The sequence below is a fragment of the Salvelinus alpinus genome, chromosome 4 (assembly GCF_045679555.1).
Source record: "Salvelinus alpinus chromosome 4, SLU_Salpinus.1, whole genome shotgun sequence".
NCBI classification, from domain to species: domain Eukaryota; kingdom Metazoa; phylum Chordata; class Actinopteri; order Salmoniformes; family Salmonidae; genus Salvelinus; species Salvelinus alpinus.
In genome coordinates, this window is record NC_092089.1 from 95,486,980 (window position 1) to 95,512,829 (window position 25,850).

Consider the following 25,850-nt stretch of genomic DNA (forward strand, 5'->3'; position numbering starts at 1 on the left):
TATCAACATTTAAACATTAAAATTAAATAGGCAATAGGCACTTTGCAGGTCTAGAGTACATACATACTTCATGGCACCTGCAGGGTTAGTTCCTGTTGCAACATAGATTGTTGTCTTTCAACATAACATATTTTCCTTGAGGAAAAATGTACTTACTACGACCACCATGTTACAGTATCTTAAGATGACTGCACTAACTGTAAATCTATCTGGATAAGAGCTTCTGCTAACTGACTCAATGTAATGTAACTGAGCTGCTCAATGGCCTAATTCCCAAAGAAGATAACTGTATTTTCCCTAGGGAGGGATTTTGTCTTCCAGAATAGTAGACCTCAGATTTCATAACACTGTAAAAAAAAAAATAAAGATGTTGATTCAACTTAAAGCGACCAGCTGCAATATGATTGTGAGTTGGCTCAACAACATTTTTTGTTCCAGCTGGTTATCTTACGATTGTATGTGGAATCAACATATTTGTTTTAAACGGTCCTTACTGTATGTTTTCAGTCATAACAGGCCTACTGAAAAACACACACACTCCGTACAAACAAATGTCAGACCTGCGCGCGCGCGCACACGCGCACACACACACACACACACACACACACACACACACACACACACACACACACACACACACACACACACACACACACACACACACACACACACACACACACACACATCAAGTACAATAATATATGCCTAGAGTGATACAGTAGCTATATACACAGCACTCAACACATATTCAGTGTTGGTTAATGGTATTTATTGGAGTCATAGCAAAGCACTTTGCAAAGGATGTTGTACTCATTGATACAGTTGAAGTCAGAAGTTTACATACACCTTAGCCAAATACATTTAAACTCAGTTTTTCACAATTCCTGACATTTAATCCAGTAAAAATTCCCTGTTTTAGGTCAGTTAGGATCACCACTTTATTTTAAGAATGTGAAATGTCAGAATAATAGTAGAGATAATGATTTATTTCAGCTTTTATTTCTTTCATCACATTCCCAGTGGGTCAGAAGTTTACATACACTCAATTAGTATTTGGTAGCATTGCCTTTAAATTGTTTAACTTGTATCAAATGTTTCGGATAGCCTTCCACAAGCTTCCAACAATAAGTTGGGTGAATTTTGGCCCATTCCTCCTGACAGATCTGGTGTAACTGAGTCAGGTTTGTAGGCCTCCTTGCTCGCACACGCTTTTTCAGTTCTGCCCACAAATGTTCTATTGGATTGAGGTCAAGGTTTTGCGATGGCCACTCCAATACCTTGACTTTGTTGTCCTTAAGCCATTTCGCCACAACTTTGGAAGCATGCTTGGGGTCATTGTCCATTTGGAAGATCCATTTGCGACCAAGCTTTAACTTCCTGATTGATGTCTTGAGATGTTGCTTCAATATATCCACATAATTTTCCTTCCTCATGACACCATCTATTTTGTGAAGTGCACCAGTCCCTCCTGCAGCAAAGCACCCTCACAACATGATGCTGCCACCCCGTGCTTCACAGTTGGGATGGTGTTCTTCAGCTTGCAAGCCTCCCCCTTTTTCCTCCAAACATAACGATGGTCATTATGGCCAAACAGTTCTATTTTTGTTTCATCAGACCAGAGGACATTTCTCCAAAAAGTTCTCCATGTGCAGTTGCAAACTGTAGTCTGGCTTTTTTATGGCGGTTTTGGAGCAGTGGCTTCTTCCTTGCTGAGCGGCCTTTCAGGTTATGTCGATATAGGAATCGTTTTACTGTGGAAATAGATACTTTTGTACCTGTTTCCTCCAGCATCTTCACAAGGTCCTTTGCTGCTGTTCTGGGATTGATTTGCACTTTTCACACCAAAGTACGTTCATCTCTAGGAGGCAGAACGAGTCTCCTTCCTGAGCGGTATGACGGCTGCATGGTCCCATGGTGTTTATACTTGCATACTATTGTTTGTGCAGGTGAACGTGGTACCGTCAGGCGTTTGGGAATTGGTCCCAAGGATGAACCAGACTTGTGGGGGTCTACAATTTTTTTTCTGAGGTCTTGGCTGATTTCTTTTGATTTTCCCATGATGTCAAGAGGCACTGAGTTTGAAGGTAGGCCTTGAAATACATCCACAGGTACACCTCCAGTTGACTCAAATTATGTCAATTAGCCTATCAGAATCTTCTAAAGCCATGACATAATTTTCTGGAATTTTCCAAGCTGTTTAAAGGCACAGTCAACTTAGTGTATGTAAACTTCCGACTTCAACTGTACCTGTGAAATATATATCCATCCTAAGAAAATATTGCAATTAAGCTCAAACCCTTCCTCTCACTAATCTATCCATACCCTTCCTGTCACTAATCTATTCATACCCTTCCTGTCACTAATCTATTCATACCCTTCCTGTCACTAATCTATCCATACCCTTCCTGTCACTAATCTATCCATACCCTTCCTGTCACTAATCTATTCATACCCTTCCTGTCACTAATCTATCCATACCCTTCCTGTCACTAATCTATTCATACCCTTCCTGTCACTAATCTATGGATACATAAAAATATGGTTTTCATGCTATATCAGCTAATAATTATTTTGCATAGATTCATTTCAAGATTGCAAAAACCATGAGCAAAAGCAGCATAAATTATGATATATTATGATTAATAATATCATCACTCACTTTGATTCTGGTACTAGTAGCCTACAGTCTGTAGTCCACAGAATTTTACTTGACCAAACTACAAATCCCATGAAGTTGTCACTCTTTAGTCACGGGAGACAACACACTACTGGGGAGAGGCATTAAAGACTTAGTCATTACACTGTACCTGCCTATATGACTCCCATTTAAATACATAGATTCAGTACAGACTCTTGTTCTCTCTCTCACACACACACACACACACACACACACACACACACACACACACACACCTCTCTCATTCGTATTCTTTCTATCCTTCACATGGACTCAAACTCGTCGATGCGTTGCTTGGTGTTGCCTTGTCGTATCTGACGGAGGGTCCTGTACTTGTCCCGGCCGGCCTTAACGTTCTTCGCGTGGATCAGGTCGTTGGGAGTATTCTTACTGTCGTCTCGAGCGCTGGCCAACTCACTACTCAGGGCCTGAGGACAAACAGACAACAAGGACACAAATAAACTTGTGGAGCGTCAACATAATGTACTATACATGGAATGAATGTGTGGTACATGTGTAACGCATGTGGTCTAAGAACCATAGCTCTCATTTCAGAGCTCAGGGCTGGAGGACATTTTTACATTTAGTCAGGACTGAACCCAACCATGCAGAATTATGGTTAGGTTAGGGCCATAGGGTATATGTTAAATAAGGTATAGTCAGCCGTTCATTCTTCTGGGCCTCTGTCATGGTCATGAATTAGGATCATGGGTTAAGGTTAAAGGTCATGGAGTGTGGAAGAAGTGAAAAAATGATGGTTGTCTATCAACAATGACAAACCACCGGGGTCTGACAACCTGCCCAGCGTCGTCCAGGTTAGGGGAGGGTTTGGCCGGCATGGATGTTCTTGTACCATCACAGACTAGCGACTCCTGGTGGCGGGCCGGGCGCAATGCACGCTGACACGGTCGCCAGGTGTACAGTGTTTCCTCGGTTGGCTTCCAGGTTAAGCAAGCAGTGTGTCAAGACCCAGTGCGGCTTAGCTGGGTTGTGTTTTGGAGGACGCAAGGCTCTTGACCTTTGCCTCTCCCGAGTCCGTACGGGAGTTGCAGCGATGGGACAAGACTGTAACTACCAATTGGATACCACGAAATTGGGGAGAAAATGGGATAAAAAAATAAGAAAATAAAAAAAGATTAAATAAAGCCCCATTTACCTACTCAAATAGCCGACCAATCAGACAATTTGACCAATCAAACAAATTGACAACAGACTTTCAGCACGCTTATAGGGAAGGACATTCAACAAGCACGGCACTTACAAATGACTGATGATTGGCTGAGAGAAATATAAAAATATTGTAGGAGCTGTTTTGTTAGACTTCAGTGCCGCTTTTGACATTATTGATCATAGTCTGCTGATGGAAAAACGTATGTGTTATGGCTTTACACCCCCTGCTATCTTGTGGATAAAGAGTTACCCGTCTAACAGAAGACAGAGGGTGTTCTTTACTGGAAGCCTATCCAACATAATCCAGGTAGAATCAGGAATTCCCCAGGGCAGCTGACTAGGCCCCTTACTTTTTTCAGTCTTTACTGCCACTGGCTTTGAGTGACGTGTGTAGTGACTCAACACTATACACATCAGCTACCACAGTGACTGAAATGACTGCAACACTTAACAAAGAGCTGCATCTAGTTTCAGAATGGGTGGCAAGGAATAAGTTAGTCCTAAATATTTCAAAAACTTAAAGCATTATATTTGTGACAAATCATTTACTAAAACCTAAACCTCAACTAAATCTTGTAATAAATAACGTGGAAATTGAACAAGTTGAGGTGACTAAACTACTACTGTCATGGTCAAAACATATTGATACAACAGTAGCTAAGATGGGGAGAAGTCTGTCCATAATAAAGTGATTCTCTACCTTCTTAACAACACTATCAACAAGGCAGGTCCTACAGGCCCTAGTTTTGTCGCACCTGGACTACTGTTCAGTCGTGTGGTCAGGTGCCACAAAGAGGGACCTCGGAAAATTAGAATTGGCTCAGAACAGGGCAGTACGGCTGGCCCTTAAATGTACACGGAGAGCTAATCTCTCATGGCTCAACGTTGAAGAGAGATTGACTTCATAACTACTTGTTTTTGTAAGAAGTGTTGACATGTTGAATGTACCGAGGTGGCTGTTTAAACTACTAGCACACAGCTCAGACACCCATCCATACCCCACAAGCATGCCACCAGAGGTCTCTTCACAGTCCAGAACACACTACGGGAGGTGCACAGTACTACATAGAGCCATGACTACCATGGAACTCTATTCCACATCAGGTTACTGATGCAAGCAGTAAAATTAGATTTAAAAAACATAAAAATACACCTTATGGAACAGCTTGGACTGTGAAGAGACACACACAGGCATACACACATGATAAGACACACACATCTACACACACATGGGTTTTGTATTGTAGATATGTGATAATAGAATAGAGGCCTGAGGGAACACAATGTGTTGTGAATAGTGTTATGAAATGTAATGTCATGTAATATTTTTTATTGTATATAACTGCCTTAATGTTGCTGGACCCCAAGAAGAGAAGGGTACCCTTAATCAATACAAATGCGTTATGGGTTAAGTTAGGGTCTGACTGTGTCTGACCTTGAGATGGTGAGGTGTTTCTTCAGCCGTTTGTTCTTCTGGGCCTCCGTCATGGTCATGAGTCAGGGTTAATTAAAGGTCATAGGTTATGGGTTAGGGTTAATTAAAGGTCATAGGTTATGGGTTAGGGTTAATTAAAGGTCATAGGTTATGGGTTAGGGTTAATTAAAGGTCATAGGTTATGGGTTAGGGTTAATTAAAGGTCATAGGTTATGGGTTAGGGTTAATTAAAGGTCATAGGTTATGGGTTAGGGTTAATTAAAGGTCATAGGTTATGGGTTAGGGTTAATTAAAGGTCATAGGTTATGGGTTAGGGTTAATTAAAGGTCATAGGTTATGGGTTAGGGTTAATTAAAGGTCATAGGTTATGGGTTAAAGGGGAACTTCACTCAAAAACATAATTTTAGTATTTGTTTCATTAGTCCACTGTTGATACGGTCCCAAAATGTTTAGCATGTCAGCAGCCAAGTTTTCAAGATATTGGACTTTCAGGAAGCAAAGTGTCACCTTTGATGCCTTTTACATCATCATGATGATGTGGTTGGTGACACTTTGCTTCATGAAAATCCAATATCTTGACAACTTGACTGCTGACATGAAAAACATTTTGGGACTGTATCAACAGTGGACTAATGGGGGAAAAAGTAGAGTTCCCCTTTAAGTTAGGTGTTTCTGACCTTTAGGTGTTTCTGTAGCCGTTCATTCTTCTGAGCCTCCGTCATGCGTTCCTCCTCGCTGCGGTCTCTGACCATTCCTGGTGATGTCAGCTCGGCGCTGGCCTCGGCACTGCTCTCGTCGGTCTCGTCGTGGTCCCCCTGCACAGAGTCCTGGATGGGGACACTGATGACTTTAGTCTTCAAATCAACCTCCACCATGACCGCCAGACAACAAACACACATGACCGCTCACAGTGGATAACGCTATCACACACACACACGCTCACTCACACACACACACTCACTCACACACACGCTCGCTCACATTGAAGCACTGTGGTTAGATAGAGGATAACACACTCACTCACACACACTCACACACTCTCACTCACATTTAATCTCTGTGGTTAGATAGAGGATAACGCCATCACACTCACACACTCTCACTCACATTTAATCTCTGTGGTTAGAGGATAACGCCATCACACACACTCACACACTCTCACTCACATTTAATCTCTGTGGTTAGATAGAGGATAACGCCATCACACACACTCACACAGTCACACACTCTCACTCACATTTAATCTCTGTGGTTTGATAGAGGGTTACGCCATCACACTCACACATTCATTCATTCCTTCATTTATTCTCTCACCCTCTTCTGCCATCTCTTTGTATCGTCATCCTTCTTCTGCTTTACGTCCTCCAGAAGGGAGATCTTAGAGGTCAGATCAGTAGCCTGGAAAAATAACCTTAGAATAATAAATGATTCTCCTAGTGTCTGTCCGTCTGTCTGTCCGTCCGTCCGTCCGTCTATTTGTATTTATTATGGATCCCCATTAGCTGCTGCCAAAGCAGCAAAATTAAGGCAGTTTATACAATTTTAAAAACATTACAATACATTCACAGATTTCACAACACACTGTGTGCCCTCAGGCCCCTACTCCACCACTACCACATATCTACAGTACTAAATCCATGTGTATGTATAGTGTGTATGTTATTGTGTGTGTGTGTATGCGTTTGTCTGTCTGTCTGTCTGTCTGTCTATGTGTGTGTGTGTGTGTGTGTGTGTGTGTGTGTGTGTGTGTGTGTGTGTGTGTGTGTGTGTGTGTGTGTGTGTGTGTGTGTGTGTGTGTGTGTGTGGCTGTGTGTGGCTGTGTGTGTGGCTGTCTCTGTCTGTCTATGTGTGTGTGGCTGTCTGTCTGTCTTTGTGTGGTGTCTGTCTGTCTGTTTGTCTATGTGTGTGTGGCTGTCTGTCTGTCTATGTGTGTGTGGCTGTCTGTCTGTCTTTGTGTGGTGTCTGTCTGTCTGTCTGTCTGTCTGTCTGTCTATGTGTGTGTGTACCAGGTTCTCCTGGTTCTTCATCTGGCTCTCTGACTGCTGTAGGAGGGATGCCTTGGCCTCTTCCGCTGCCTTGCGCTCCTTCTCCAGACGCTCTGCCTCCTCCTGGGAAAACGTCCTCTCTTTCTCCAGCTCCAGGGCCCTGCGAGTCTGCTCATCCAGCTCTACACACACACACACACACACACACACACACACACACACACACACACACACACACACACACACACACACACACACACACACACACACACACAAACACACAAACACACACACACACACAGACAGACAGACAGACAGAGAATAATATGAACACACACAAGCATGCATGCACATACAGCACACACACTGTCAGATGACAGAATGAGTCTGACCTTCCTGAGCTTTCTTGGTCTCTTCCTCAATCTGTTTCAGTCTGCCTATCAGCTCCATGGTTTCTCTGGCGATCTTCTCTGTCTCCTTCTCCGCATTCTCTCTCTTCTTCTTCTCGCTTTCAAGCAGAGCTCTGGGACGAGGGATACGAGGGATGAGTAAACACCTGCTAACAAACTCATCTCTATCACTCTCTCTCTCTCTTTTCTCCATGTCTCTGTCCTCACTTCTCCATCTGTCTCTTAGTCTTCTCCTCGCGGGCCTGGGCTTTCATCTGTTGGACCTCGATGGAGTCTGGCTTCCTCCTCCTCATGTACAGGTCGTGGTTCCCCATGCACAGTGCCAGGATACGCTTGTTGATCCGTAGACGAGGGGCGTAGAACACAAAATCCTGGAACAGACTCATTTACCACAAATGTACTTATCAGTGCCTCTTGCAAAAAATGAAGTGACATTTTTTATACTTAACAAACGGGTATTATCAGAGGTTTGAATTATAACCAAATACACAGCAGATAAAGAAACAGAGGTGACGTACCGGGGCTTTCTTGTCCATGGGCTTTATAACAAACTTCTTGTCGTTGAAGGAAATGTTTCTGATCTCACTCCATGGGAAGCCGATCTTAGGGGTCATCCTATAAAGAAAACACTGTAGGATAGTTCACTCCAAAACCAAAGTTCATCCAATGTTTTCAGACTTCAAAAGTAGTCTAATGTCATGACGAATCTACAGAGAATTCAGATCTATACTGAACAAAAAATATAAACGCAACAATTTCAAAGATTTCAAAGATTTTACTGAGTTACAGTTCATATAAGGAAATCAGTCAATTGAAGTAAACTAATTAGGCCCAAATCTATGGATTTCACAGATACCTTAAAAAAAAAAGGTAGGTGCGTGGATCAGAAAACCAGTCAGTATCTGGTGTGACCATCATTTGCCTCATGCAGCGCGACATATCTCCTTCACATAGAGTTGATCAAGCTGTTGATTGTGGCCTGTGGAATGTTGTCCACTCCTCCTCAATGGCCGTGCGAAGTTGCTCAATATTGGTGTGAAATGGAACAAGCTGTCGTACACGTCAATCAAGAGCATTCCAAATATGCTCAATGGGTGACATGTCTGGTGAGTATGCAGGCCATGGAAGAACTGGGACATTTTCAGCTTCCAGGAATTGTGTACAGATCCTTGCGACATGGGGCTGTGCATTATCATGCTGAAACATGACGTGATGGCGGCAGATGAATGACACGACAATGGGCTTCAGGATCTCATCACGGTATCTCTGTGCATTCAAATTGCCATCGATAAAATGCAATTGTGTTCGTTGTCCGTAGCTTATGCCTGCCCATACCATAACCCCATCGCCACCATGGGGCACTGCTAAATTTACATATTGAGTTTATATTTTTGTTCAGTGTAGTTAAAGGTTCCTACTTGTCAGTGTTCTGGTATATGTTGAGGCCCAGAGCGTCTACCCCCAGCCACAGCTCTGAACCCTTCTTGTTCTTGATGCTGAAGTAGTTGACTCCATACATCTCTAGATCCTGAGCTATCTTCAGATACTCCACCATGGCATCCTCCCTGGGGACAGATTGACACAGAGACAGACACAGACACACATAGACACAGACAATCAGTGAGAAAGATGCTCTGTATGAAGCTATCATAATGCTTAGCACATTCTACATACACTGAGTGTACAAAACATGAAGGACACCTGCTCTTTCCATGACATAGACTGACCAGGTGAATCCAGGTGAAAGCTATGATCTCATATTAATGTCACCTGAACCCTCTACAGTCTACAGACTAAACCCTGTCTATATGCCGGGGGAGGGAATTGTTTTAAGAAGGTCATACCAAGGATCATTTAGATATTTTATTTTGAATTTTAAGACCCCTTAATGTATCCAAAAAAGTATTATTATTTGATGAATATTTTAATTTGGTCTTACTGCTATTAGCAAATGCATTGAATTACAGATAGTCCCCCAAAAAATCGAAAGGAAGTTTGTTCTGAGGTGTCTTTCTTATATCTGAGAAATATAAGAAAGATCAGGAAACATTTGTTGTTGTTTTTAAAATGTTTATACATGTATTTAACCTCTTATTTTTGGCACTAAACATTCTCCATATATAATTCCATACGTTTTTTCAACTGGTACCGGCGGACCTTCAGACGAGTCTTGTGAGGCCTGTGGAGCAAAACAACCAACAGAAAATGTGTTCGTGAGACCTTTCCACAGACGGGTCATATTAGTGTGTAGCCCAAACTGTTTGGACGCTACAGACAGAAGTTGGCAGATCGGCTGTACCGACTTCAGACGAGTACCAAGACGCTTGTGGGGGTCGTAGGGCAAAATGGAGAACACCATCGTGTTCATGAGAGTCTCATCTTCCCATAGAGGGGTTTGTAGGCCAAACCATTAGGATGCTACAGACGATTTTGTGAGATTTCTGGGATGCCTCATGGTCTTACAAACATATGCAGAAGTCCGAATGCGGTGGATTGAGACATATCCAATGCAAACAAAAGATATCTCTAGCTTAAACTGACATATTTTTCATGGGGATTTGTTTATTATGCTAATTAGATTTCCACAGGGGTGCGGACATTGACTTTAGTTTTTTTTAAATCCACTTCAATTACGGGAGATGAAGGAGTGGAGACAGGTTAAAGAATGATGTTTAAGTCTTGAGACAATTGAGACATGGATTGTGTATGTGTGCCATTCAGAGGGTGAATGGGCAAGACAAAATATTTAAGTGCCTTTGAACGGGGTCTGGTAGGTGCCAGGCACACCGGTTTGGGTCAAGAACTGCAATGCTGCTGGGTTTTTCACGCTCAACAGTTTCCCATGTGTATCAAGAATGGTCCACCACCCAAAGGACATCCAGCCAACTGGACACAACTGTGGGAAGCATTAGAGTCAACATGGGCCAGCATCCCTGTGCAACGTTTTCGACACCTTATAAAGTCCATGCCCCGACGAATTGAGGCTGTTCTGAGGGCAAAAGAGGGGGGTGAAACTCAATATTAGGAAGGTGTTCTTAATGTTTTGTACATCAGTGTAAAATCAGTGCAATACAAGTAAGCCAGTGTTAACTTGGATTGGACTGTGAGTAGAGAGGACATGTGATCTTACCTCAGCACTCCCTTGTGCTCCTCATGCCACACCTTTATCCTATTCTCCCACTGCTCCTTGTTCAGCTTGTGCTGCTCCAGAACCCTGGGGGTAGAGGACACGAGAAGGGTCAATTAGGAGGGTAGAGAGAAGACGGTGGTTAAGAGCGCTGGGCCGGTACCCGAAAGGTCGCTGGTTCAAATCCCAGAGCAGACTAGGTGATCCGTTGATGTGCCTTTGAGCAAGGCACTTAACTCTCTCTGGATAAGAGTGTCTGCTAAATGAAATGGAATTGACCCCAACACTGATCTGAGTATGGAAGACAACAATCAGAGGAGTGTTCAGGGAGACTTGGAATAGATCTCTCTTCAAAATGATCATAGAAGATCAACAAATTCAGTGGACTGTTTCACCAGTTTAGCTTCTGTTTGTGGGCTGAGGTATGTCACACAGGGAGACGACACACCTCTGGGGAAGCAGCTTGTCCCTGCTGAGGTAACCAGGGAAATGGTAGGCCTTCTTGTAGTCTCCATGTTTGGTCTGAACAGAGTAGGAGGCCAACAGCACAGCTGTCTCAGGAGGACAGTAGATATCATCATTCAGGATGCCCTCCTTCACCTGCAGTGACATACATTATAAACAGTGTGAGGTGTGTGTGTGTGTGTGTGTGTGTGTGTGTGTGTGTGTGTGTGTGTGTGTGTGTGTGTCTAACCTGTGTACATCTTAATACACATACAGTGCATTTGGAAAGTATTCAGATCCCTTGAGTTTTTCCACATTATGCTACATTACAGCCTTATTCTAAAATAGATCAAATAAAAATGTTCCTCAATATTTTGGGGCAAATTAAAAACAATTCAAATATGAAATAAATTATTTACATAAGTATTCAAACCCTTTGATGTGAGACTCGAAATTGAGCTCAGGTGCATCCTGTTACCATTTATCATCCTTAAGATGTTTCTACAACTTGATTGGAGTCCACCTGTGGTAAATTCAATTTATTGGACATGATTTGGAAAGGCATACACCTGTCTATATAAGGTCCCACAAAAACCAAGCCATGAGGTCTAAGGAATTGTCCGTAGAGCTCCGAGACAGAATTGTGTCGAGGCACAGATCTGGGGAAGGTGACCAAGAAACGGATGGTCACTCTTACAGAGCTCCAGAGTTCCTCTGTGGAGATGGGAGAACCTTCCAGAAAGACAACCGTCTCTGCAGTACTCCACCAATCAGGACTTTATGGTATAGTGGCCAGACTGAAGCAACTCCTCAGTAAAAGGCACATGACAGCCCACATAGAGTTTGCCAAAAGGCACCTGAAGGACTCAGACCATGAGAAACAAGATTCTCTCCAAGCAGCGTCACGTCTGGAAGAAACCTGGCAACATTCCTACGGTGAAGCATGGTGGTGGCGGCATCATGCTTTGGGGATGTTCTTTAGCAGCAGGGACCGGGAGACAAGTCAGGATCGAGGGAAAGATGAATGGAGCAAAGTACAGAGAGATCCTTGATGAAAACCTGCTCCAGAGCACTCAGGACATCAGACTACGGCAAAGGTTCCCCTTCCATCAGGACAACGACCCTAAGCACACAGCCAAGACAAAGCAGGAGTGGCTTCGGGACAGGTCTTTGAATGTCCCAAATACAAGTGTGCCAAGCTTGTAGCACCATACCCAAGATGATGCGAGGCTGTAACCACTGCCAAAGGTGCTTCAACAAAGTACTAAGTAAAGGGTCTGAATACTTATGAAATGCAGAAATAAAAAATAAAATCAATTTTTTTTTTTGCTTTGTCATTATGGGGTATTGTGTGTAGATTGATGAGAAAAAAAACTGATTGAATCAATTTTAAAATAAGGCTGTAACGTAACAAAATGTGGAAGAAGTGAATACTTTCCCGAATGCACTGTATGTGTAGGGGAGAGTGGGGTAAGTTGTTTCTAGGATCTATACACAAAATGAATCATGTGACCAAATATTTTTTATTTGTTAATTTTTGTTACCCCTTTTTCTCCCCAATTTCGTTGTATCCAATTGGTAGTTACAGTCTTGTCTCATCGCTGCAACTCCTGTATGGACTCGGGAGAGGCGAAGGTTGAGAGCCGTGCGTCCTCTGAAACCCACCCAAGCCGCACTGCTTCTTGACACAATGCCCACTTGACCCGGAAGCCAGCTGCACCAATGTGCCGGAGGAAACACCGTACACCTTGCGACCGTGTCAGCGTGCACTGCGCCCGGCCCGCCACAGGAGGCGCTAGTGCGCGATGGGACAAGGACATCCCTGCCGACCAAACCCTCCCCTAATCTGGACGACACTGGGCCAATTGTGCGCCGCCCCATGGGTCTCCCGGTCGCGGCCGGCTGCGACAGAGCCTGGACTCGAACCCAGAATCTCTAGTGACACAGCTAGCACCGCCTTAGACCACTACGCTACTCGGGAGGCCATGTGACCAAATATTTGTTCTGAGGGCAAAAGTGGGGTTGCAACTCAATATTAGGAAAGTGTCCTCAATGTAAATCTGAATGTAGGCATACATTGAAGATATACAATATACCACACCCCCATTCCATGAATTAAACTTTGACCTACCAGCACCCACTGTCACAGGACACCAGCACCAACTTACCCCAATGCGGCTCAATTTACCCTGTCCCTATGTTCAAGTTACCCAAGACCCAGGGTAAGTTGTGCCAAGAGACCACTTTTTTTAGACAAGCTATGATTTCAAAACTGTAATGTTTAAATTAATTCTGATTATTTACAGCAGGGATGGGCAACTTTGATGTCTGCGTACCCTCACCTGCAGTCAGATCTGACCCTAGCCTTTTGAGGGCCCTATGTGGCATTTTGTTGTAAGAAATGTTCCTCTTGACAGCGGAGGGAAAATTTGAAATTTTAGAGTAAATTCCTGCAGTTCTACACATTTTGCCATGGGGCGTAAAGAAAATGTTGTGGTTTTAAAGCCAGTTTGCTACAGGGTGGAGAGAAATGTTTGCAGTTTTTAATATCTGAGTGAGAGTGACTAACAAAATGAATGTGGGCCCCACGGTCGGTTATTCGACCATGATTACTACAAGTTTAGATAGCTGGCTAGACTAACTTACCAATGTAAAACATTTTTGTTGACACAGGCTAATTGAGAGACTGCCAGTGACTGACATAACAAGAGAAAAACTGCTGCTGCACAACCACATTTCTAAATTGCACTTTGTGTAAGTTGAGACCCCGACTGAGTTCCTAAAACTCACAACATTCTGAAATATATGTAGAGATCTTTGTTAGAAAGAATACTATATTTCGCTTGACGTAGTGATGCTGAATGTAAACAATGTCTCAACATACTCTACTCTCCCCTATGCTAGCATGTTACTATTGATCTTTGGTCTGACCTAGTATTGACTCAGTTCTCTTTATAAGAGCCTATTTTGGATTTTCTATTCCTTTACCTTTGATATTGAACATTGCGTTGTTGAGGAAGAGCTTGTAAGTAAACATTTCTCTGTACTGTTTACACCTGTTGTTTCCTGTGAACGTGACAAATAAACTTTGATTTGATGTATGTGTGTGTGCGCGTGTGTGCACGTGTGTCTGGCCAGCTCGTGTGTGTGTGTGTGTGTGTCTGTGTCTGCGCATGTAGTCGTGTGTGTGTGTGTGTGTGTGTGTGTGTGTGTGTGTGTGTGTGTGTGTGACCTGCAGGAAGAAAAGTCGTTGCGTGGCCTCTTGGATCAGTTCCTCAGCTACGTCTTCAGGGTAGAACTTGGCCCTGAACTTTATCAACAGAGGGTTCTCCCTGCGTACATCCTGAGCTGTCACCTGGGAACATTACAGCATTGCAACAACATTAGTTAATAAGTGAATGAATGAGCATGGGTGTGTGTTTACTCTGTGTGTGTGTGTTTACTCTGTGTGTGTGTGTGTGTGTGTGTGTGTGTGTGTGTGTGTGTGTGTGTGTGTGTGTGCGTGCGTGCGTGCGTGCGTGCGTGCGTGCGTGCGTAGAGCTGGATGAGCAGACTCGCAGGGCCCTGGAGCTGGAGAAAGAGAGGACGTTTGCCCAGGAGGAGGCAGAGCGTCTGGAGAAGGAGCGCAGGACAGTGGAAGAGGCAGTCCTGTATGTTGTTACTGTCTGAGGAGAGTAGTGAGGATGTACTCACCCTCTTGTTGAGTTTCAGCCAGGTAGAGAAGCCTTTGCTGTCCTGGTACTGTAGGCCGAAGAACCAGGTCTCTCTCAGCCCGATGGTCTTCACTATCTACACAACAATGAAGAAGAAGATTACTTGTTTGTCCATAGTCGAGGAAACAGAGATTTGTCTGTCTGTCCGTCCGCCTGTCTGTCTGTCCGTCCGTCCGCCTGTCCACGTACCTGGTCGAAGAGTTGTTTGCCAGTGGTGCTGGGCAGGATGGCAAACTCCAGCTCAGCGTCCATGGTGGTGACGCGAACATTGATCTACCAGAGGGCGTTCACATAGACACAAACTGGAGTATGAATGGGAGGAGAGAGAACTTAATAGCCTATTAAAACACAAAGATAGAGTAATGGTTAGTATAATAGGTAGTATGGTTTACAATAGGGGATAGGCATGCAGAATACACTGAACAGAAATATAAACGCAACATTCAACAATTTCAAAGATTTTACTGAGTTCAAAGTTCAAATGAGGAAATCAGTCAATTGAAATAAATTAACTAATCTATGGGTTTCACATGACTGGGAATACAGATATGTATCTGTTAGTCACAGATACCTTTAAAAAAAAAATGGGCCTCAGGATCTCGTCACTGTATTTTTGTGCATTCAAATTGCCTTAGATAAAATGCAATTGTGTTTGTTGTCCTTAGCTTATGCCTGTCCATACCATAACCCCACCGCCACCACGGGGCACTCTGTTCACAACGTTGACATCAGAAAACCGCTCGCCCACACGACACCATACACGTGGTCTGCGGTTGTGAGGCCGGTTGGGCGTACTGCCAAATTCTCTTAAACAACGTTGGAGGCGCCTGAAATTGACATTCAGCTCTGGTGGACATTCCTGCAGTCAGCATGCAAATTGCACGCTCCCTCAAAACTTGAGACTGTGGCATTGTGTTGTGTGACAAAACTTCACATTTTAGAGTGGCCTTTTATTGTCCCCCAGCACAAGGTGCACCTGTGTAATGATCATGCTGTTTAATCAGCTTCTTGATATGCCACACCTGTCAGGTGGATGGATTATCTTGACAAAGGATAAATGCTCATCAACAGGGATGTAAACAACTTTGTGCACAACATTTTTGAGAAATAAGCTTTTTGTGCATATGGAAAATGTCTGGGATCTTTTATTTCAGCTCATAAAACATAGGACCAACACTTTACATGTTGCGTTTATATTTTTGTTCAGTGTACTAAGGGGCTAAGCGAATTATATGTCTCTTACTATGATTGTAAAATTGTGTGCTAGGTTCTTCGTGACGTAAAAGACCCCCAAAATATAATATAATTATGTTTCTTACATTTTTCTGTTCAACCTGCAGGATCATCCAATCGCAAGTGGTTGTAGGGGACTACAATCAAAACATGAAGCCCACAAGGTATTTTTAAACATTAAATATTATTTAGGGAGAATTCTCAGAACAAAATAGAGTTGAGAGTATTCTCAGAACAGGGGAAGGTTTATTCTAGAATAAAGGATCCACACAGAACTGTAGTGTAGGTTTATATTGTTGCTGTTGTTGTTTTGATGTCAATCATGTTAGTGAAAGTTTCCACATTGTGTGGACAATAAAAAAATATATAATAAGTTCAAACCCATCCCAGGTAGCCCCCGCTAGGATTTCCGAGGTGGTTTTTAACACTGATTATGGAGCAAATTGGGATAAAGTTACGAAACAGCTGAGATCAGAGACGGCCAGGCCAACCAGGGAGGCCCATATATAGGCCCATTATCATATGTTTAATCAATCAATCAATCAATTTTATTTTATATAGCCCTTCGTACATCAGCTAATATCTCGAAGTGCTGTACAGACACCCAGCCTAAAACCCCAAACAGCTAGTAATGCAGGTGTAGAAGCACGGTGGCTAGGAAAAACTCCCTAGTTTAATGTTGATCACATCGGCCTATTCTGACCAGGATACTTCAACCACAAAAAAATATGAATGTTTCTTCAAGTACAATGTTTATATTACTCAAAAGTGCTAAGATATAAAAGATTGAGATTCAAAGTTGAGTGAACTCACTGTACTACAAGTATCTCACAGAACAATGTACTGTTGTGTTGAAACGCAAACTTAAAAAAACATTTGTGTCTGATGTGAGTGGTTAGCAAACACGGTATAACTCAGGGTAGTAATACCGTAAACCTTTAAAATGGCTGGTTTCAAGTTGTAATGCCACATGCACAAGTACCGTGAAATGTGAAATGCGTTTCTTGCAAACTCAAAACCCCAAACAATGCAATAATAAATAACAATGTAATGCTAGAAAAATAACACTATAAATAAGAATAGGAAATGTGAAATACACAATAAAGGAAGTAAGCATACTATATACAATAAATAGTTTTCTAGACCATTATTCTGTCTCACAGAGAAACAGAGACATTACTATGGGAAAAAGTTGGCCTTGTTTTACTGTCATGCTACATTTACACAATCTCACCCTAATCTTACACAAACAGCCACATTTTAACTTCAATCCAGATCTTATAGGATAAAGAGTATAAATGGATACTCACAGAAGACATTTGTAGAGATTTGAACTCCTATATTAGTACGTTCCTGAGAGGTTTTTCTTTCGGCATTAGCCTCTTCTCCACAGAGTCATATGAAAGTGCTTTCAATATTCACTGGGATTATGGTGAATTAAAACGAGCCATTGTTGTGTTCTCAGGACTAATCCAATGGCAGCCAAAGTGGATTAGAGCGGTGTACTAACACTTGACCCTCACAGGACCACCGCAAAATGGCGCACAAGACGTTGAATTTACATCCACCTTTAGAATACGATAATTTCATATGAGATATACGATAAGGCAATGTTGATAATATACTGTAGACCTAGCCTTAACCCTAGACCACATTGCCACTAGCCAAGGAAAAAGTGATTAGTAAATACAACACTCAAGGCATTCATTCCTGCTTCTACATTGTTGTTGTTTTGTAAAAGACCCTGTATGTCTTTTTCATTGTTCTTTTTACAACATGTAATTGTTATTTTGTTAAAATAAAATTTTAAGAATTGAAACACAATAAGAAATCTACTATCAACTTTACCCTATGAGTAATGTAGAGTGTAGGCAGTTGGCATCATTATCTTTAGAATTACATTGAAACAATGCAACCGTTTCCATTACAATGTTACAACAACAATGTAACGCCGCGTTTCTTAAAGTATGGGTCGCGACGTAAATGTATAATTATTTCATTAATTACTGGAATTGATTTGGCCAAGTGCAACTGCGCTCTCTGCTTAGCAGCGGTCTCTGCTCAGTTTGGTAGCTGCGCGAGTGCGAGAGATAGCAGGAGATACCCGTGTGCTTCGCGGTTTACCGGATCTTTGGTTCTGCAGTTTTCTTGAAGATCACTCCGCGACCCACACGCTGCAGCGCTGTGGTTCAAGCCACCGACTTGTTGTTCCTCACCGCTGTCAGGAAATGGACTCATGCTAGCCATTTCGTCATGAAACGCAAATATAGTGATAACTTTCTGTCTCTTTTATACAAACTTTGAACTTTGAAATAACGAGGAGCGCCCACAATGTTTTTTTTGTGTGGGGAAGTGCTTAGTAATGAGTCTCTCAAAACGAACAAATTAATAAAACGACACGTCCTGACCAAACATCCAGGCACTACTGTACATAACGGTAAATCCAGGGAGTTATTTCAGAACCGGGCAGAATGCCTCAGGAAACAGTGTTTCAACAGTGGAAGAGTAAGTCAACTAGAAAGGCATTGTCATTTTATAACAAGTGATGATAAGCATAAATAAGGAGTACTATCTCTCATAGTAGTAGATGTGAGTTTCTCTTTCAACAATCCCCTGGCCTTTTAACGTTATACAGCTAATAGCTAACGTTAGCCAAAGCAAGCTAACTAGCTACTGATAGAGCAACCCTAAGAAAGAGTACAGATGAAGATTAAAAATTATCAGGCCTACTGTACATTTTACTGTAGAAATTATTGTTGAAAACAAGTCTAGGTTGGAACAGTTGCTGTTACAGGTAATCATTTTTATTCTGAACTGGAATAAACTGATTGAAGCAAGATGCTTTTTGAGGCAAACACTCACACAGTTCTGGGTTGCTCATCTGCAGCAGGAAGCGGTCTCCAGCCTGACTGAGACAGTAGTAGATGTTCTGATCCAATGTTCTATGCAAGTCAGGGTTCTCAAGTACAGAAACAGTGTCAATGCTGAACATGACCCCAGTGTTGCACTGTCTAAAGCAGCCCAGAATAGACATGCTTGTTGAAAACATCAACCAGCCACACACCTCTCATTAGGACTGTGTGTGTGTGTGTTCTGGTCTACATCTGTGTGATGTGATCAATCAGTTTATTCCAGTTCAGAATAAGAACATATATATTTTAACAGCAACAGTTCCAACCTAGACTTTATATCAACAAATGTATACAGTAAGATGTAGCGTAGGCCTGATAATATTTTATCTATACTGTTACTTTGGGTTGCACGATCAAAAAGCCTGCGTGTGTGTGGTCTGTTATACATCTGTGTAACGTAATCAATCCGTTTATTCCAGTTCAGAATTAAATTATTTATTGTATTTTAACAGCAACAGTTCCAATCTAGACAGGTATGTAAGTGTGTTTTTAATGGGGAAAAATAAACAAAAGATATCTATGGGTATTTCATTATTTGTTTTTGTCTATATTGCATTTTTTTTTTAGACATAAGGGCAATGAAATGTACCGATATTTACGTATAGTTGCATATTTTCCTAAGCTTGGGTCTCAGGAAAAAACAGAATTTCTCATTTGGGTCCCAGGCTGAAAAAGTTGAAGAACCCCTGATGTAACGGGTTTTATCAGATAGTTTCAGTGCAAGACGGACACTATGTAACAGTTTCCAGCGAGGGTGACTGCAGTACAGTACACGTAGGCACTGGTTTTCCTAGCGCATGCGTGGTGCTTCATAGCGCATGTCACGGCTGAAGGTATTGTGTTTTTATTAGCTAGCTGGCAGACCACCCTGTCCTTCCATTAAAATCTAATTTATCAGGCCCTAAAGTCAAAATCATGGGGGACGAACAAGAGATCATGTGCAAACTAGAAAACATTATGGAAATACGGTAAGGATTTTTTTTATTCTTCAAAGAAACCACATCTGGTAAATCAGGTAGCTGGATGGCTCAGGAAAAGAGCAGCGAGAAGCTAATATTAGCGTCTTGGCTTTGTTATTGAGCTAGGAAGCTAGCTATATGTGGTGACATAGGCTTGATCAAGGTTAGCCAGCAGTGGTGACCGTTCTATTGTTCTTGAAAGAACTGCATATAAACTCTCGCTTTTGTTTTGCACATTACAAAATTGCTTGCTAGTTATGTATTATGCATAACCAATCCAACTGTTTGCAGTAACAAAAATCCAGATGCGGAGTGCTTTGCCAGATTAGCGGCTAGCTGGCTACTTAGCTAGCTTTATGTCATTAGCCAGGTAACGTTAGCTAATAATTGGCTAACCATGGTTGGTGGTCCGGGTCCCTCAATGTCTGAGTTAATTCAGGCGGAACCAGTTGCAAATTTGCACATTGTTGAATAGATGTGACGCTGATTAGCTTGGCTTCAGTAGAAAAAAAGATGTCTAGACAAGAATTACTCCAGTTATAACAATGGCATGTCGTGCACGAATATGTCGGTTATGCATGCATTATATTACTTATTTGCGTGACAAATATTCTCGCTCCTTATTTCACAAACTAATCTATTGAAACAGCAACACAATAATAGACTATGATGTCTCGGGTTCTGGTCTTTTTTTATTTTTATCTGAAGAGGCTAACCTGGTTAAATAAAGGAGAAACGATAGAAGATGCCTTAGGGCAATTGGTTTCTGAAGCATGATTGAGTGATGTGAAGTTGAACTGACAGGATGTTGTCTTTGTGTCTTCTGCCCTGTAATCAAATGAATACTTGCAATTGTAAATAGTGCAGTGGTAGGTAACTACCTAATGCTGTAGAATTGGTAACTGGATCATTGGTAAGTAGCCCAGTGGTAAGTAACTACTGAGTGGTGCAGCAGTCTAAGGCACTGCGTTTTAGTGCTAGAGGCGTCACAACAGACCCAGACACTATAGACCTTGGTTCAGCAGTCTAAGGCTCTGCATCTCAGTGCTAGAGGCGTTACTACAGACCCTGGTTCGATTCCAGGCTGTATCACAAACGGACGTGATTGGCCCAGCGTCGTCTGGGTTAGGGTTTGGGGTAGGCAGTCATTTTAAATAAGAATTTGTTCTTAACTGACTTGCCTAGTTAAATAAAGGTTAAACAATTACAGAATGTTGTATAATTGGTAACTAACTACTAGTGCATTTGTAAAGTATCTACTGTGTTACTACATTGGTAACTAGGGGTGTACAGTGATAACTAAGTAGTAATGTATTGGTTAAACTGTGTTTTCTATCATTTCAGGAATAAGACGGTACAGATGCAGAAGATCAAGTCTCGTCTGAAGTCAGAGTTTGAGTCCCTAGAGTCTGAGGAGAAACATCTGAAGGAATACAAACAGGAGATGGACCTCCTTCTGCAGGAGAAGATGGCCCATGTGGAGGAGCTACGACTCATACATGCTGATATCAACGTGGTGGGTAGACAGAGAGCAAGAAAGAGTGTGTGTGTGAGACGAAGTGAGAGACAGAAGCCACTATTCGACTTCTGAATGCACAAAAATATTTTTAAAAGTAACGCATGAAAACATGTTAGTTTTTTTGTTTGAAAAACAGACGTTTTAGGCTTAGTTATAGTGAAACCTCAATTCTGGTGTGTTCATTTTGACAGTTACAAAACATTAAGAACACCTTTCTAATATTGAGTTGCACCCCCTTGCCCTAAGAACAGCCTAAATTTGTCACGGCATGGACATAATGTGTCGAAAGCATTACACAGGGATGCTGGCCATGTTGATGCCGATGCTTCCCACAGTTGTGTCAAGTTGGCTGGATGTCCTTTGGGTGGTGAACCATTCTTTATACACACGGGAAACTGTAGAGCGTGAAAAACCCAACAGCGTTGCAGTTCTTGACACAAACCGGTGCGCCTGGCACCTACTGCCATACCCTGTTCAAAGACACAAATCTTTTGTCTTGCCCTTTCACCCTCTGAATGGCACACATACACAATTCATATCTCAATTGTCTCAAGGCTTAAACATCCTTCTTTAACCTGTTTCCTCCCCTTGAAGTGGATTTGACAAGTGAGATCAATAATAGCTTTCAGCTGGTTTCACCTGGTCCGTCTACATCGTGGAAAGAGCAGGTGTTCATAATGTTTTGTCATTTGGTATTTTAGTAGTACATCTAGCTCTTTTTGCCCCAGTGGTTCAACTCTACCATTGAAATTGTGATGTAGAGGCACCTGGAGAAGGTTCCTATACGTCACCTCAAGGGAGGGGTTCGGTATGAAATACACTCCCTTCTAGATGTGCTGGGTGGTACCACCTTCTGGTTTCGTATAGAAACAAGCACCTTATTTGGCAATGGTCTTGGTAAGTGGAGTGTACCAATATATTTTGCTTGATGCTTCCTTGACTAGACTACTGACGTTACACAAAATTCAAAAGGCAGTAAGGCACACATTCTACATTTTGGTTTACCGTTTCACGCACATCTAAGTCAAATCAAATGTTATTAGTCACATGCGCCAAATACAACAGGTGTAGGTAGACCTTAGAGTGAAATGCTTACTGACAAGCCCCTAACCAACAATGCAGTCTAAAAAATAAGAATAAGGAATAAAAGGAACAAGTAATTAAAGAGCAGCAGTAAAATAACAATAGCGAGACTATATACAGGGGGTACCAGTACAGAGTCAATGTGGAGGCTATATACAGGGGGTATGGGTACAGAGTCAACGTGGAGGCTATATACAGGGAGTACCGGCACAGAGTCAATGTGGAGGCTATATACAGGGGGTACCGGCAGAGTCAATGTGGAGGCTATATACAGGGAGTACCGGCAGAGTCAATGTGGAGGCTATATACAGGGAGTACCGGCACAGAGTCAATGTGGAGGCTATATACAGGGGGTACCGGCAGAGTCAATGTGAGGAGGCTATATACAGGGGGTACCGGCAGAGTCAATGTGAGGAGGCTATATACAGGGAGTACCGGCACAGAGTCAATGTGGAGGCTATATACAGGGAGTACCGGCAGAGTCAATGTGGAGGCTATATACAGGGAGTACCGGCACAGAGTCAATGTGGAGACTATATACAGGGAGTACCGGCACAGAGTCAATGTGGAGGCTATATACAGGGGGTACCGGCAGAGTCAATGTGAGGAGGCTATATACAGGGAGTACCGGCAGAGTCAATGTGGAGGCTATATACAGGGAGTACCGGCAGAGTCAATGTGGAGGCTATATACAGGGAGTACCGGCGGCACCGGTTAGTCTCTCTCCCCTTCTCTCTCTGTGTTTTTTTTGGGGGGGGGGGGGGGGGTGTAGTCTATGAGGATTATACATTTAATACGTAGCTACATCCATTGTAACAAGAACTAGAGAAGAATGGTGGTCATTGCAACTTGCTACAACTGATTAGTGGTGCAGTCTGTGGGTTCTACCAGTGGACTAAATCTTATTTAGTGAGAAAGTGTTGGGATCAGGCACAACTACGTTTACACACCCCCAAAATGAATATTTATGAGCAATTCCCGCCACCCATAACTTCTCACCTGAATGCATTTTTTAAAGGTGAAGGGGTTGAGTTACCCTTTAATAGTTTATGTATTTCTCTCCTTCTCCTCCCCAGATGGAGAGCACTATAAAGCAGTCGGAGAACGACCTGAACAAGCTGCTGGAGACGACGCGGAGGCTCCATGATGAGTACAAACCCCTGAAGGAACATGTAGATGCCCTGAGGATGACCCTGGGCCTTCACAGACTGCCCAACCTCAACGAAGAGGAGGAGAAACTCTCTCTGGAGTCAGTACACATTATACACACACACACACACACGGTCGCACAGACACTCACACACACATCAACTGTTCTCTGTGCTATCTTCTATCTCTGTTGCCATAGTTACTTTGAGAAGCAGAAGGCTGAGTGGCAGAAGGAGCCTCATGAGCCCACCATCCCAGAATCCCTTGCAGCAGCGGCTGCCGCGGCCCAACAGCTCCAGGTCTCCCGGAAACAAGATGCCCGCCAGACCGCCACCTTCAGACAACAGCCTCCTCCCATGAAGGTACACAGTACACACCCTCCTATGAAGGTACACACATACACACTCCTCTCCCCTGTCTGTGTACCAACACAAAAATGACACTGTACTGACGTCTGTGTGTCTACATAGTAATAACACACTAACATCTCTGTCATCTCTGTCCTCTCTCCAGGCCTGTCTGTCATGCCACCAACAGATCCATCGTAACGCTCCTATCTGTCCACTGTGTAAGGCCAAGAGTCGCTCCCGCAACCCCAAGAAACCTAAGAGGAAGCCTGACGAGTAGACACACACTCCTACTACCACCTCATATTGCTACATTTCACATCTGGATTTCAGTAAAACGTGTCGTTATAACCTTTCCCCGTGCCATGGAACCTACATTTTGTGTAATCGTCATTATCCTAAGTGTTTTCTTTTTAAACAGTGCTTGAGTGTTGAAATGTAATTGTTAACCTTAAGGTTTAATAGACCCTAACCATGTTATATGCAATAATACACAATATTATACTGTAACTGTACCCATGTTGTGATTGGTTCTGGCATTAAATGTAAAACGTACTGCATTTACTTGTTACTCTGTATTTAACATGTTTGCATTGCATGAACACTTTCCATGGCTGAACTATAATGACTGTGTTGTAACTGTTTGTGATATGAAAGTGGGTTCATTGTTGGACTGTATAACCCAGGAAGTTGTTCTATTGTTTACTGAAGGCATAATGGACGGTCAAGGACTGAGAAAACTATGATGCTTATTTGCTTTTAACAGTGTTGTATGTGAAACTTGAATACAAGAATACAAAAATAAAATGTATTTTGTACTGCAGTTGGAGTTGTATTTTCTTTTATACTTTAAGATGAATCTCATTATAATACACATGATCAATGACACTCAGTGAAAGTCACAGGCTGGGTCACACAGGGCTCTGATGAGAAGTAGTGCAGTACATAGGGGATATTTCAGATATGTCCACACGGTGATAGTGCCAGTACGAAGGTACCTTCAGCTCAGTTCTTGTACTGCTGTCAGGTTAACATTCTGGGCCTTCAAGGTAACCCTTCATTGACATTGCGTTGGCAGAGTACATCCAGATTCCTGTTCTGTCTCCAAGGTAACCCCAAGTTGCTATGTCTTCCTCTGGGCTGCAGTTGTTCCCAGATACTGCTGAGGGAGTCAGAGGGCTTGGGGAGGCTCCTCAGCAGCTCACCCAACAAACATACTGGGAAAATCTCATTTGCATTCTCCTAACCTCTTTCCATGTCTCATCAAAACCCATTGGATGAGAAAGCTACAGGTACCGCCTGGTGTGTGTTGTACCTGTTGCAGAGGTGTGTGTTGTACCTGTTGCGGAGGTGTGTGTTGTACCTGTTGCGGAGGTGTGTGTTGTACCTGTTGCAGAGGTGTGTGTTGTACCTGTTGCGGAGGTGTGTGTTGTACCTGTTGCAGAGGTGTGTGTTGTACCTGTTGCGGAGGTGTGTTGTACCTGTTGCAGAGGTGTGTGTTGTGTGTGTTGTACCTGTTGCGGAGGTGTGTGTTGTACTTGTTGCAGAGGTGTGTGTTGTACCTGTTGCAGAGGTGTGTGTTGTACCTGTTGCGGAGGTGTGTGTTGTACCTGTTGCAGAGGTGTGTGTTGTACCTGTTGCGGAGGTGTGTGTTGTGTGTGTTGTACCTGTTGCGGAGGTGTGTGTT

General features: G+C 42.8%; 2 protein-coding genes across 4 annotated transcripts; one reads left to right on the forward strand and one right to left on the reverse strand.

Moving 5' to 3' along the window:
* Positions 1-747: 747 nt before the first annotated feature.
* On the reverse strand, positions 748-19,797 carry LOC139574748 (moesin-like). Of its 2 annotated transcripts, none has more exons than XM_071399607.1 (14): positions 19,057-19,797; positions 15,151-15,234; positions 14,942-15,037; positions 14,481-14,603; positions 11,253-11,404; positions 10,808-10,891; positions 9,096-9,242; positions 8,196-8,292; positions 7,885-8,048; positions 7,660-7,790; positions 7,289-7,449; positions 6,597-6,680; positions 5,960-6,109; positions 748-3,105 (listed from the first exon to the last, which is right to left on the reverse strand). In XM_071399607.1, the coding sequence occupies exons 2-14, from the start codon at positions 15,211-15,213 to the stop codon at positions 2,941-2,943; spliced, it is 1,617 nt and encodes a 538-aa protein (XP_071255708.1). In that variant the 5' UTR covers positions 15,214-15,234; positions 19,057-19,797; the 3' UTR covers positions 748-2,940. The 2 variants fall into 2 exon arrangements, with proteins under 2 accessions (XP_071255708.1, XP_071255707.1); XM_071399606.1 differs by having other exon boundaries at positions 17,505-19,797.
* A 47-nt stretch (positions 19,798-19,844) lies between these two features.
* LOC139574751 (zinc finger C4H2 domain-containing protein) lies at positions 19,845-24,986 on the forward strand. Of its 2 annotated transcripts, none has more exons than XM_071399614.1 (5): positions 19,845-20,074; positions 21,410-21,581; positions 23,744-23,916; positions 24,016-24,205; positions 24,330-24,986. In XM_071399614.1, the coding sequence occupies exons 1-5, from the start codon at positions 20,022-20,024 to the stop codon at positions 24,441-24,443; spliced, it is 702 nt and encodes a 233-aa protein (XP_071255715.1). In that variant the 5' UTR covers positions 19,845-20,021; the 3' UTR covers positions 24,444-24,986. The 2 variants fall into 2 exon arrangements, with proteins under 2 accessions (XP_071255715.1, XP_071255716.1); XM_071399615.1 differs by having other exon boundaries at positions 19,874-20,074; positions 24,016-24,178.
* The last annotated feature ends 864 nt before the right edge of the window (positions 24,987-25,850 follow it).